Source organism: Chamaea fasciata, unplaced genomic scaffold (assembly GCF_029207755.1).
Source record: "Chamaea fasciata isolate MVZ Bird 193981 ecotype frontalis unplaced genomic scaffold, bChaFas1.0.hap1 SCAF_13, whole genome shotgun sequence".
NCBI lineage: Eukaryota > Metazoa > Chordata > Aves > Passeriformes > Sylviidae > Chamaea > Chamaea fasciata.
The window spans coordinates 1968656-1982414 of record NW_027094098.1 but is presented as its reverse complement, the minus strand read 5'-3'; the positions used below and the strand labels follow the sequence as shown (position 1 = coordinate 1982414).

The 13759-nt window shown below is 50.3% G+C and overlaps 1 protein-coding gene across 1 annotated transcript in view; it reads left to right on the top strand.

The window, feature by feature from the left end:
* The window catches only part of RNF123 (ring finger protein 123), a 47444-nt gene that overhangs the window by 21086 nt on the left and 12599 nt on the right, over positions 1–13759 (top strand). The window contains exons 27-34 of the mRNA XM_066195045.1: positions 2434–2611; positions 3589–3663; positions 4052–4139; positions 4389–4476; positions 4601–4685; positions 11707–11846; positions 11957–12145; positions 13656–13731. Coding sequence (XP_066051142.1) covers positions 2434–2611; positions 3589–3663; positions 4052–4139; positions 4389–4476; positions 4601–4685; positions 11707–11846; positions 11957–12145; positions 13656–13731 — 919 coding nt within the window. The remainder of the gene's footprint in view (positions 1–2433; positions 2612–3588; positions 3664–4051; positions 4140–4388; positions 4477–4600; positions 4686–11706; positions 11847–11956; positions 12146–13655; positions 13732–13759) is intronic.

Below are 13759 nucleotides of genomic sequence, written 5' to 3'. Positions count from 1 at the left end.
CTTTTTCCCTTGTTGTGTATGGGAGACTCCTTTCTAGGCTTGGCCCCACTCCTGTCCCCCAGTGCCCCATAGTGACCAGCCCAGTCTGATCTGAGCTGTGCATGGTGCTGTAGGATTTCCTTTAGGGCACTGCAGACAAAAGGGTGCAGATCAAAGGGAGATTCAGTTCTCAAGACATGTCAGAGGATGGAGGCTACTGTGATCCATTTCCCTGAGCTGTGCTGTGTCACAGGGGCATCTCACTACTACAACTCTTCTTGGAATCTGTGGGATCCAAGTTGAGGGGTTCTTGTTCAGGTGGTCTCCCCTTCTTCACTTGGTTTCCATGCAGAGAGTGTATTCCACATTTACTAATGCAGTGGCTATTTGCACAGGTTGTCCCTTTCCCTCCAAATTCACCATTTTCCAGGATAAAAGCTCTGGTCTGTTTTCTCACAAGCAGTTTGCTGATTTTTTTCCTGACTTCCATTGCCTTGCCCTATCTCTCTTTGTGGCTTTTGTGTGTCCCAGGATGTAAACAGGTAGGGGAAGAAGAGTTCTTATGAACGTGTCTGGCAGAACTGCAGTGGCTGATCCTGACTCACGAGCTCTTTGCTCGTCCCCTCCTTCCCTCCTAAGCAGGATTGCAAGGCAGAAGTTCTTCAGCTGCATTAGCATAGCCTGTGCTTGCCATAAAAAAATCCTTTCTTCCCAGACTCCTCTGGAAAGGCTGGGAGGCATCACCAGGGTGCCCTGCAGGTATCACTGTGCTGGCCCATGCAGGAACACTATTCATGTCTCTAGATGATCCACTGTCATACTAAACCAGGACTGCAGTGTCACTTTTCCTGTTGAATCAGCAGCATCTGGGAGTGAAGGTTACAGACTTCCCTGTTTGTGGGCTGTGCTGCTGTCCTGGCCTGTACAGCCTGCAGGGAGAGCAGGAATGTGGCCCAGGAGCCCAGTGAGCTTGTGGAATGTGGCTGCACTGAGGAGCCTGTGCCTTCAGGGCTCCATCTCACAGTCATCTCAAGTCCCTGCTCCTTCCCTAGGTAGGCAGCCATCCAGCAGCTCCTGCATCCCTGGGAATTGTGTGCGCTGGAGGGTCACATCTGTATGATCACAGCTGCTGCTGTTGGAGAGAAAGAGCCTGCTTCTGTCTAGGGGTGAAGTCCTGCTCTGTGCCGAGGTGTCAGAGCACAGCAGAGGCTCTGCTCCTTCCTCGAGGGAATTAGCCACTGGTTTATTCTGGAGTATTCAAAGTTAGACAAAAGGGATTGCTGCTGCTTAAAAGCGCTTGTAGTTTCAAAGCACATAATTCTGCCTTCAAAACATCCCTGTGGGAATTACAGCTTATTTTATTACAAAACTGTATTTATCTATTTCACTGGCTAATCACATCTTTGTATCCTCTTGGTGTAGGCTTTCTTCTAGCTTGGCAGTACCTGAAATGATGTTTGAGATTATCAAATCTTAAAACCAAATGCAGCTTTTTCAACCTTAATGTTTTTCTGCAGAGTTCTTTTTATCTTGAAAGTAAAAATTTGGCTGAGATGTGGGTCAGTGTTGAGAAAAAGATTTCTGTTAGTCAGTTTAGTTGATTTGCACTAGTTCAGCCTAATTCACAGAATAAACCCATGAAAATCTCCCAAAGATGGTAACAAGATACTTTAAAAAAGCCATTAAGCAAATGAAATGCCTTATCTGGACCTCTGATTTTACTTTTTTTCGTAAATTAGAAGTGTAACCCTTCTCCATCTATTTTAATGCAAGTAGCTATTGCTTACGCTGTTTCTTGGCTTTTCAGGACATGAAATAATATTTCCTCTTTTTATGGCTTTGGTGGCGCCCATTTTTATTGCTTAAAGTTATGTAGATTACTTTAAATTTCCTGTTTTTCATTTAGGACCCTCTGATTTTCGTTCAGAGAGACAAGAGGCTGATGTTCCTCTGGACAGTAAATCTGGTTGAATGGCTGGCACAGAACCTAAAAGGCTGTGGCTGCCTATTGAAAAGATCTGAGTTGGTGTGAGCTTTCATCCCTACAATGGCCCAGCTTTCTTTCCAGCAGACTTCTGGAAAGTGGTAGTGCCTGCTTTCCTTCAGCAGTGTCCTTGGAATCAAAACTCACATGCTTGTTTGCCAGGCCTCTGTGGTTGAATATGCCCTGGCAAAGGAGACCCTGCTTGGAGGCTCTCAAGGCTTGGTGAAAAAAAAATCACATTCTGAGCTTGATGTTGATGTGGAGATCTCTGATTGTTTCTTCCAGCTGCCACTTCTGTGTCATTATGGAATGACCAAATGGCACAGATCTGGTTACTGAACTTAGAGCAGTAAGATGTCTGAGCAAGATCTCTAATACGGGGGTGTTTCTGAGTTCTGAGTGTGGTGCTGGTTGTTGTTTCTCCCAAGAGAAGCTGTCAGCTCACTGGGAAGTGTGTTCTTTCTGGGCAGGAGAAGATGCAGGATATCTACTGGCTGCTGCGAGTGTGCATCCGCACCATTGAGCACGGCGACAGGACGGGCTCGCTTTTCGCTTTCATGCCGGAATTCTACCTCAGCGTGGCTATGAACAGCTACAGTGCACTCAAGAACTACTTCAGCCCTGTCAACAGCATGGAGGAACTTCCAGGTGAGGGGATGGGGACAGCTTCTTGATCCTGGTCTGATAAAATCTAAAGCAAGCCACATCCCTGTGGTGAAGCAGTAGTTGGGCATCTTCCTTTCTGTGTTCGTTCCTGGTTTTGATGTGCTGCACCAGTGCATTGTCTGAGCTGTGGGGCAAGTGGTGAGCTGTGGTCACTGTGCTCTGGTGGGGAGCCCATGCCTGAAGCTGTCACAGGGCTGGCTGTAGTGAAAATCACTGGCAGCCATGGACTGTGTGACCCAGGAGGTATCAGGAATGGGCTGGGGTGCTGTAAGATGTGATTGCCTCAGCAATTTCTACCATGGCCTTCTGGTTTCTGTGTGGGAGAGAATGTGCCATGAGAACAGAAACTGGGACTGCTTTTGAATTCCCCTGGGATTTGAAGATGTTCCTATAGAGGTGACCACCCCCTTGATGCCAAGAGTCTGTGTTTAGGTGGATTCTTTTTGTGAACATTCTGTGTTTTCCTGGCTAAATGACCTTGCTGAGCTCTTAGCAAATAGTTCTGTGCTTTCCAGAACCCACAAAGGCAAGAAGAACTTCTGTTCCCACCAGTAGGACGTAGCTGAAGTGCTCTTGTTTGAGCAAGAGCAGACTTGAGCAGTAGTGGATTTCTACAGGGCATGCAGGCTGGACATGACTTTTCTGCACAGACCTAGGGTGTTCTTTGCATTGCTCAGCCTCTTCTGCGCCAGGCCCTTCTCCCTTGCCATCCTACTTTTTTGCATGGTTTTATCTTCCCCTAAATAACTGTTTCAGACTCTGCAGACTCAGGTGAGAGGCTCTCCTGGAGGTGACTGTGTCTTCCCAGCTCTCTGTTTTAACAACTAGACACACAACTAAGCTGCAGTTAGCTGTAGCAGAAGTTCATTCCATGGCCTGTGCCGTGTCCAGGGAGCACTGGGACCACAGGGCTGCCCCTCAGGCTGTTGCCATGACCCTGCTCCCTCCTTCTCTTGCAGGCTATGAAGAGACCCTTATGCGCCTCGCTGCCATCCTGGCCAAGCATTTTGCTGACTCAAGGATTGTGGGCACAGGTATGGCTGCATTCCTCTGCTTTTGGGGTGTTAATGTCACAGGTCTGGCCAGTGCCACTGCCAGTGGTTCACCAGACTTCTGCTGTGATGTGTCTGCTGAATCTGTTGAGTGCTTATGCCTCCACATTCAAAATGAGGCTGGGCACTGTCCTTGCCCTACTTACTGCAGGGTAGATGCATGACCTAGGACACCCTTTTGAGATCAGGACTCATGTCCCAGCTACCTGCATATCCAGTCTGGGCTTATTTCTTAGCTGCTTGAGCCTAAGCATGTCAGCAGGGACAATGTGCCTCTACATGAGGGCCAGTCCCTCTTGTCCGCTGGCACCCGGGTGCTCCCTGGTGTGTCCTTGGGTGCCTGACCCAGTCCCTTCTCATTCCTCCTCAGACATCCGGGACTCCCTGATGCAGGCGTTGGCCAGCTACGTCTGCTACCCCCACTCGCTGCGTGCTGTAGAGAGGATCCCAGAAGAGCAGTAAGTGCTGCCCTGCCTGTTCCTGGGGAGCTGGGGTAGGGCTGGGGAGGTTGCAGGGCTGAGTGAGCAAGCAGGAAGGCTGCCAAGCACCACTGAGTTGCCAGCAGGGTGGTGGAGTTGATTTGGGAGCCTTCTGTCACCCTTTTACCAGTGGCTTTGCTCTACCCCAGCTCCACGGGTCCTACTGTGTGTCCTGTTTAATCTCCTGTTCTCAAACTCTGTGGGCTGACCTGTGTCCCTGTCTGGCAGGCGGATTTCCATGATGAAGAACCTCCTGGCTCCCTATGAGCAGCGACCCTGGGCACAAACCAACTGGATCCTTGTCAGGCTGTGGCGGGTAAGCATCCTGCATCTCTACCCCTCTCAGCACCTGGGGCTGCTGGGACACTGAACATTTCTATTTCCAGTAGCAGCAAAACTGTTTTTCAGCCTCAAAGATTTTTCCTTACCTCTTTTGCCAGGGCTGTGGCTTTGGGTACAGATACACACGGCTCCCACACCTGCTGAAAACCAAGCCTGAGGATGCCAGCCTCCCCAGCCTGCAGAGTGAGTGGGGCAGAGATGGGCACTCAGGGCTGTGATGGGTGCTGAGGGAGGACCAGCCTCTTCTATAGCAGCTGTCCCTAAGGGCTTGGCCAGCTGTTGGGATAGTTGCCAAAGTAGGGTGTTCCTGGCCAAATATCCAGGCCTGGCCTGCATATTTTTACAGCCTGGCCATCCCCAGCCTCTCTACTGATGATTCAGGCATGCCAAATGGTGAGTTAGATCCATCGTAAGTAGGAGTTCTGCCCTCCAAAGGAGAGGAGAGAGGCCCAGGACTGCATCCTTACCAGAGTTTTAGTCTGAGAGAAAGCTCTGTGATGTGCACAGTGAGCAGTTACTACGGGGAAGAGCTGTCATATTTGCCCAGCAGCAGGTGCCCTGTGAGAGGGAGGGGGTGCCCAAAGAGACAGGGCACTGTATAAGTTTGCAATCAGGGAATGTTTTATCCTAGCATCTCTCAGAGCCTATCCTGCCTTTGGCACTGCAGTTTGGTTTTCAGCCCTGTCACTGAGCTGAGGGATTTCTCAGCTCTGTTGTAGCTGAGAAAGATGTGGGGAAAAGCTGCTTTTCTTGAGCAGAACATGTCCCCAGCTTTACCCTCACAGGTTCTGGGCTTGTAGGGATACATTCCTGATCCCCTTCTGCTGTGGAAAAGGTTTTGTGCCAGACTGTTCCTGGAGAGCTGGGCAGGGATGTGGGACAGAACGATAGGTGGCACATGGAGGTGTATGCTGAGCCCTGTCCAAGGAGCTGCCTGTCTGTTCCAACAGCACTCTTGTTCTCTCTCCTCTCTCCTGCCCATCGTGCCCAGGGGATCTCTCTGTTGCTAGTTTCCAGAGTAAGTTTGTTGTGTGACCTTCTCTTGTCTGGTGGAGTAGATTTAGAGAGCTCCCTGCTTCCCCTCTTCTGCCTAGAGAGACCCTTCTTTGTAGGCAGAGAGCTTCACAAGTGATTGTTTTCTTCAGTTCCCTCCCTGGGAGAAGCCGGGGGGGCTGTGCCCCTGTGTCAGTCTGAGGCTGCATCATGGACCTGCTCTTGCACCTGTTTTAGCAGGGTTACCTGTGGTGTCAGAGCCCTGCTGAAGGGGTTCCTCTCATCCTCACCCTTAGAGGCTGATGGAGAAGCCCTGGCGCACACCCAGGAGGGATCTCATGGCTATCCCCTCACTCTGCTACTGCACAACCAAGCCACTGAGTGGCTGTCACCAGTGCTGTGGGGTGGTAACAGAGCTCACTCAGCCCATCCTGGGGAGCTCTGGGGCAGCAGCAGAGCGCCTCAGCTGTCGAGGCCTTGCTCCATCGTGCGGCTCCACGCAGTCTGAGCCTGAGCCCAGAGTGGGCCATGCTGGCTACTGGGGCCTTACTCTTGGGAGGGCTATTTTAAGGCTCAACCAAATCAATAATGAATGCTGATTTAATTGAAGAGGAACAGGGGACTCAGAGGTGTCCTTGAGATGCTGCCCAGGGAAGGAGGAGGAGATGAACCCCCCCCCCCCCTTCACACCCATCATTCTTCACCTTGTTGTAATTTGAGCACTGGCAGAGTCAATGGGACAAAATGCTGAGCTAAGGAAGTCCCTGTTTTTCTGGGTCTGCTGCTGCAAGCCAGTCTGAAGGGAGCGTGGGCAAATGCCTCACCTCTGGTGCTGCAGCCTTGTCCTGCTTTTAGGATACTTCCTTGGAAGACTGCACAAGTGGAGAAGGTTTGCTCACAACATCCGTGAAACACCCAGAGCACAGTCCACCTGGTCTCCTCTGCTGCCTTTTGCCCATGCTCCCTGAGGGTGAGCAGTGGATTCTGCCTGGCTTAGCGCAAGGGGCAGAGGCTCAGAAAGGCCTGAGCAGCTCTCATGCAAGCAGAGCTCTGCCTCAGTTTGGTTTCTGAGAGCAAATGGGGCTGTGTTCAGAGCTGGGGTAGTTGTGCTCAGAGGCTGCTGCAGGGACTTGTTTTGCTTTCACCATGACTTGTGGGCAAGGCTGGGTGCTGTCCCAACACGCAGTGGGAGCAGCAGCGCTGGCTCCGTGCTGGGCCCAGCCTGGCTTGGAGAAGCAGGAGCTGCAGGGTGGCTTCAGGTTGTATCACCAGGCTGCTCTGCCCCAGGCCTTCTGCCCACGTACCCTGGTGGAGGGAAGGTAGGTGGGACCATGAGATCATCGAGCTGAGATGTTGTGCAACACAGGCCAGAGAGTTTACCCACGTCCCCTTCCCAAGTCCAGCAAATTGCCTAAGCTGAAGAGGACTTTTAGGAGGAGATCCCACCTTGATCTGACAACACCAAAAGCATCAACTGGTAGTAGTTGAACTGTCCAAGCCCTTCTGTTGGTGATTGCTCGCCCTCAGAAATAAATCCATAGCTTATGATTCCTGATGGGAGTCACAGAATGGTTTGGATTGGATGGAACCTTAAAGCTCATTCTCATTCCAACCCCCTGCCATGAGCAGGGACACTTTCCACTAGACCAGGTTGCTCCAAACCCTGTCCAACCTGGCTTTAAACACTTCCAGTTGTGGGATGTCCATAACTTCTCTGGGCAACCTGTGCCAGGGCCTCACCATCCTCACAGTAAAGATTCTTGTCCTGATATCTAATCTAAACCTGGTCTCTCTCAGTTTGAAACCATTTTCCCTACCTAACCTCACCTTCTGTCTTCCACTGCTGCTGCCGTGCCTTTCTCTGCTTTACAACATTTTATTCTTCAGAAGCACTTGTGTACCAGGGTAAACTCCTTTCTTGGTCCGTTTCAGTGATGAAAAATGCGTGGCATCTCTGTCTTATTCAGGAAGGGGTTTTGCTTTTCTGTGAGCCCTGTGGGCTTGCCATGTTTTTAGCAGCCCCAGAGGTTTTGGTGTCATGCAGGTGGGAACCTTCCCTGATGTGCTGGTCACGGAGCCAAAACTCACATTAGCCAGTTTGGCAGGGCTTTGCTTTGGAGGTGCACATGGATCCCAGGAGCCCTGGGCCATCACCATGCCTCACACTCATCCTTATGGATATCTCATCCCCCAAGTGCTGCCTGCTTTCCTTCTGCGTTGCCCTGCAGCCTTCCCTTTGGTCCTCTCTAAATGAATCTCTGAATGGGTGCCCTGACATGGACTCAGAGATCATCTGGAGTCTTTCAAAAACTCAGATAAACGTTGGGTGGAGCTGCTGTGCTTCTGAATCTGCTCCATTTGGGGCTTTCCCCTCCTGTGCTCAAGCTCTACTGTAAATGCTGCTGTGTCCAGAGACCCCCTTGGGTTGCTGACCTAGAGGGCTCACAATTAGCCCTGTTATAAATATTGCTGGGTCATTAGCAATCTATAAAAGTACGTAATTACCTTCCTATGATGAAAGTATGTGACCCTGCTTCTTTGCCATTATCTAGTAGGAGCACTTATTGAAGGCTTCCACTTTGCCTGCTTTATTAATGCTTAACTGTCTCTAATAATGGGCTTCTGCTACTGTTAGACTTTCTGCCATTATTACTTCTATTAAATAATTCTGTATTTTTGTCCTGTAGTTGAAAAAACTTTGCATTACCGTGGTCAGTCAAGAATGTTTTTTATGTCTTCTCCATCTATTACTGCTTTTTTCCTTGCTTTTGCCTACCATTGCCTGTGTTTGATTATGTTCACTTTACCTCTCATATTTTAACTTATGTCTTTGCTTTATCATGCTCTCAGTGACCCTTTTAACCCAGGTGCTTGCTGGAGCACTGGGGTTTCTGGCTCCCTTATACTTCTTAAAGAACTATGTGTTTTAATTTACTGCTTGCCCTACCTAGATTTTCTTTTCCTCTATTTTGTTTTTTGCAGGGAAGTTTCTCTTGTGGAAACATCGGATGTATCTATAACCCCTTGGTTCCACGCTCTGTTGCCCACATTAAATGTATTGAGGTCAAAATTTCTGGCCTTGAAAAACTGCCAATTTCTGTTCCAATGACTGATGCTTACCTATCATAAGGAAGGCTGAGCCAAGATTGAGTGGCTTTTGTATTAGGGAGGTACAAATTTTGAAGCATTGATGACTTACTAGTGCCAGAATCAAGAATTTTTCCCCATCACTGAGTATCCACAGGCGCCCTGTGAAATGACATCCCTGCCTGCAGGGGCACATAAGGGATGTGGCATTGCCCGGGAGGGCAGTGGTAACTGAGGTGGGTGGGAATGTCCCAGCAAAGGTGAACATACTGCAAATAAAGATGGACACAAGCACCAGGACTGGGTTTTGGATGCCAGTAATAATTACCTCATCTGGGAACTTGTGCAAGTAAAGGAGCTGTTTGTGCTGTGTTCCAGGGTATGTTCCTTATGTTGCTTTCAAAGAGTAGCAGTGATCTCAGCATCTTTAGATTCAGAATCCTCTTGGGATCAACAAAAGCCAAGGAAATAATTGTTTCCTGGTGTTAGCTTTAAAACCTTCAATAAGCCTATTTACCTGTGGAGAGATTTGTCAAAAGGCACCAGTTTTTAATGCTCTTATAGTCTGGCACAGTCTGCCAGCACCAGGGAAAGCATTTAAGAACCCAGAATTGCAGAATCACACCACTCATTGAAAAAAAAGACTGTGAGGAAATAGTCATTGGCTAAAAATCAGGATAAAGCAAGTTATTACAAGCATAGGAGCATCCTTCAAAAAATCAAAGCTGCCTTCAAATGAGGTAGACTGGCTGGGGAGTTCATCCTGAGATTTGTCCTGACTTGCAATGTTAGTGAAAGAGGCTTTGGCAGCAGACCAGCAGGACAACATGCAGAGTTCTTCCATGAGGAGTGTTGATCTCTGCCTAGAACTGCTTTGGTACTTGAAGGCTGGAAAGGGACTAACACATCAGCAGTTCTAACAAAAAGCAGTTTTTACATGCTGAAGGGGTGCTGGGGAAAAGAAGGCACTAAAAACCCTGCGAAAAGACCTTTCAGTTCTGAATGACTGAGAGAGAAAATGCGGATAGAATTCAGCATCACCAAGTGTAGAGTGGTGGAGAGAGAGTGTGCTGTGCCCCTTCATCCATCACTGACAGAGAAGACAAGGTGTGCCCCTGCATTGACTCCTGGGCTTCTCCACTTGTGCCTCAGGACCAGTTCCTGAGGGTTATCCTTGAACTGGCAACCTATTGTAATCTTTTAGAGAAGGGCAGCTTGATGTTCAGTCCAAGGAACAAATTACACAACAGGAATTATGAAGAAAGCAAACCAGAACAAAACCAAAACCACATTATGCCTTTGTGCAAATCTGCCATGCGCTTGCGGTTTGGATGCTGTACGCGCTTCTGATTCCACCTCTCCAGAGGAAAACTGGGGGAGGTGTTGGGCTTCAGGGAGAGGTGTCAAAAGGGACAAAGATGGGATAGTTTCAGTGTGAGAAACTGCACTGGCTGGGGCTGATCCCCTTTGAAGGACTGTCACGAAGTCTGGAATCACGGCTAGCTGGAGGAAGTGACTGGAGAGGAGCATCTCGCTGTCTCTGCCACCAGAAGGAAGGGGTTACAGAGAATAAATATTAACAAATAACCTGAGTAGGAGCCAAGCTCCAATCTGAATTCTTCCTGCTACACACAGCTGAATTGTGGAATGTTGCTCTGGGACATGTTTAATGCTAAAAGCTTACACAGTTTCAGAGGACACTGGGCAAGAAATCCCCAGAAGACCAATAAATATGTAAAAGGGACGTCTGGCTTTGCCAGTCCCTGAGCCACTGTAGCCAAAGGCTGGGGTGGGAGTGGGACATCAAAGACATTTGTTGTGATGAAATCCCTCCCAAAAATGAGCTTTTAGGCAAGATCAAAGCCAGGGCACTGGCCTGCTTCGGGTGATTATGCACTGTGAGATTCAATGAGTGTCCTCCATAATAACAGAAGTTCATTGCACTTGCTAGTGGGTATTCACAGAATCACTTGTCCTGTTCCCATTTCAGATGATGGTCTCTTGTCATCCCTCTCTGTCTTTGCTAATCCCAGCTAGCAATCTGCTTGTAGTTATGCCTTGCTTCTTGATCCCTAGGGATGGGATTGAAGTTGTTCTGTGTTTGCTTTGCCCATGCTGGCCCTTTGAGTAGGCTGCAACCCCAGAGAGCTTCTGCAGTCACAGCACAGCTTGTTCCTCTGGGCATGGCAGTCCTGGTGTAGAAGCTAGAACCCTGGCTGCCAGGGTTTCCACCTGCTATTTCTATTAGCTTCTAGTAGAAGAAAATGTAGTTAGATTGGGGTTTTTCCTCCATACTTGGTAAATCTGCTCAGGTTTCTCTTTCCAAGCCCTGAGTTTTGGGCTGAACTCCAATAACCTTCCCTTGTAGTGCTGAATGCTTTGTGAGCCTCTTGCTGACAGTGGGTCCTTCTGCTGGTGAGAAGCATCTGTCCCATTTGTGCCCCCTTCTTTTCCCTGCCCATCCATGGGGGCTGGTGTCCCACACAGCCCTGATGACTGTGCTTCCCAGCTTCTGGGCCTGACCTCATCTGTGGTCTCGATAGTGAGGAAGCCCAGAGATGAGATGCCATGAAACCAAGGGGATGTGTCTGTGCTTGGGCTGAACCTGGCTGGGGAGCGTGAGCAGCTCTGTCTGAGCCTGCTAAGGGCAGACCCAGCCTCAGCTCCATACAGAAGCCTCTCAGGAGTGGGATTTACTGGATACCTTCCTCCCCAGACACAGGCAGACAGGCACGGCCACGTGAGGCCCAAGTGGGCGTGATGGCTCTGGGCAGCTGCTGCCACACTGGTATCAGGAGCTGAGCTGACCATGCTGAGCTGACCATGGGCCTCTGCAGAGCTGAGCAAGAGGGGTGCTGAGCTGCAGGGCAGTGCTCCTGTGCATGTGGGCAGCAGCGAGCACGGAGGGCTCTTCCCTGGCTAATTCAGGCTGGCATTAGAAAGAAGTGGTGGGAGGCCCAACAGGCACAATCACTGCTCAGCACGGTCCTTGTGCCAGTTCCCAGTGTGCTACCATCTCTGCTTACTGTAAGGCACAAGCCAGCATTTCCCAAACCTAGGACTGGTCTCTCACTTGTGGCTGTCCTGGGAGCAGGCCACTGAAGCTGTGGCTGTCTTGTTTCAGAGCCGTGTCCCTCCACCTTGCTGCAGCGGCACATGGCAGACCTGCTCTGCAGCGACCGCGACCTGGCCCCCAGCTTCCTCAACAGTGTCCTGAACCAGCTCAACTGGGCATTCTCCGAGTTCATTGGCATGATTCAGGAGGTGGGTGAGCTGTGTCCTGCACACAGAAGGGCTCAAGGCATAGCTCACTGGGCTGGGGGTCTCCTTTTGGGAAGGGGCTCCATTTTTAAGCTGTCTCCATTGCGTGGCAGATCCAGCAGGCAGCAGAGCGCCTGGAGAGGAACTTTGTGGACAGCCGCCAGCTGAAGGTGTGTGCCACTTGCTTTGATCTGTCTGTGAGCCTGCTCAGGGTGCTGGAAATGACTGTCACACTGGCACCAGAGATCTTCCTCGACTGGACTCGCCCATCGTCAGAGCTGCTGCTTCGGAGGCTTGCCCAGGTATCATCCTCTGTGAAGAAGCAGCATCTGGAGGGGCATGAGGACCCCTCTGCCCTCTCTACAGATGTGTGATGAACTGGGGACTCCTGTTGCTGTAGTACTTAGAGCTTCTGCAGAACAAATGGTGCTCCCTAAAATCTCTACATATCAACTGCTCCCCTCCTTTGCAACTGCTCTGGTCACAGCTGGTTTCTGTCTCTCCTGCGAGGGAGGGTGACAGCTGCTTAAATTTTCCGTATGAGAGGGGCAGTAAATGCTGAATGCTTCTGTGACAAGCAGGAAATCTGGAGAGAAGGTGTGGTATTTCTGGGTAAGGATCTGAGAGATGAGTGTAGCTGGTTTCACAGGGCACACACTCCAGTGTTTGGGCAGGCATCTTGGTCCTTTATCCCTCAGTCCTAGAATATGGTACCAAATGTCTCCACTTTCCTCCCACAGTGGAGGAATGTCACACACTTTTCCTGTCCCGGTGACTGGGACAGCCCCATTCCAACTCACAGCACCCCTTAGGCTCCAATAAATTCGTTTCTTTTCTAAAGCGTGAGCAGTACTGGAAAGCCCTGAAGGCAGACTGCCCTTGTACAAGCTGGATTGGCAGGGAACAGTCGGATGTACCTTAGCAGAACCCCAAAGGTTGATACTCAGGGTTCTGAGCAGATGAAACAAAGCAAGAGCTAGCGGGGTCTGGTACCATAATCATGAGGGAAGTGCTCAGCTGAGTGAGGAGGAAAGTGGGGGGCCCTTATCAGGTGGCTTAGGCAAGCTGGGGAATGTGCAGCAGAGAGTGGGGTGCTGCAGCTTCCTCCTTGCTACCTGGTGCTGTTATGATGCTGTACCCCACCACTGACCAGGCCCACAGAGGGGTGCAGTGTTCTGCTGTTGTGCATTGGGGCAGCAGGAAGAGGGATGCTGCATTTGAGAGATGGTGCTCAGCTTGCAGCAGTTGTGTCAAGCCTGGAGCACTCCCTGCTCCTCCCACTGGGGGTTTGGGTGAGAGCTAATGGTGGCTAATTAAGTGTTATCACAGCTGATTCCATCTCTGCAGAGCTGGTAGGTCCACTCTGCTGCCAGCTCCAGGCAGGGCAGGACCTGGACTGTGCTTCACCCTGCTGACACTGCTTTTGCCCACGACGGCCAGCTCAGTCTTCACAGGCTCTGGCTGTCCTGGGGACTGTAGCTTCTGCTTGCCAGGAGCTTTTATCAGCGGAGGTAGCTCGGCTTCTGCAGGGAGGAATTCAAATTTAGGTGGAAGGTGCTGACATTCAGGTGTCTTGACCTCAGACTGACTCTTCCCTGGGAGGTTTTGGTCTGGTACAACCACTGATGTGGTACCACTCCTTCCATGCCAGGGCCAAGCTGGGTGTGTGCTGTGAACCTCCCCCTGTGCATCCACCAGCTCTGAGACACTGAGTCTGAACTATGAGGACTTGCTGCCCCAAAGCTCTTTGGATGCTGCTCACAGGAAGGCCCATCCAGAAAATACAAACCCTCTCTGCTTTTCCCTACTCAGCTCTTGAACCAGGTGCTGAACCGTGTGACAGCTGAAAGGAACTTGTTTGACAGAGTGGTCAACCTCCGTCTGCCGGGTGAGTCCTTTCTGTGGAAAACGTGCTG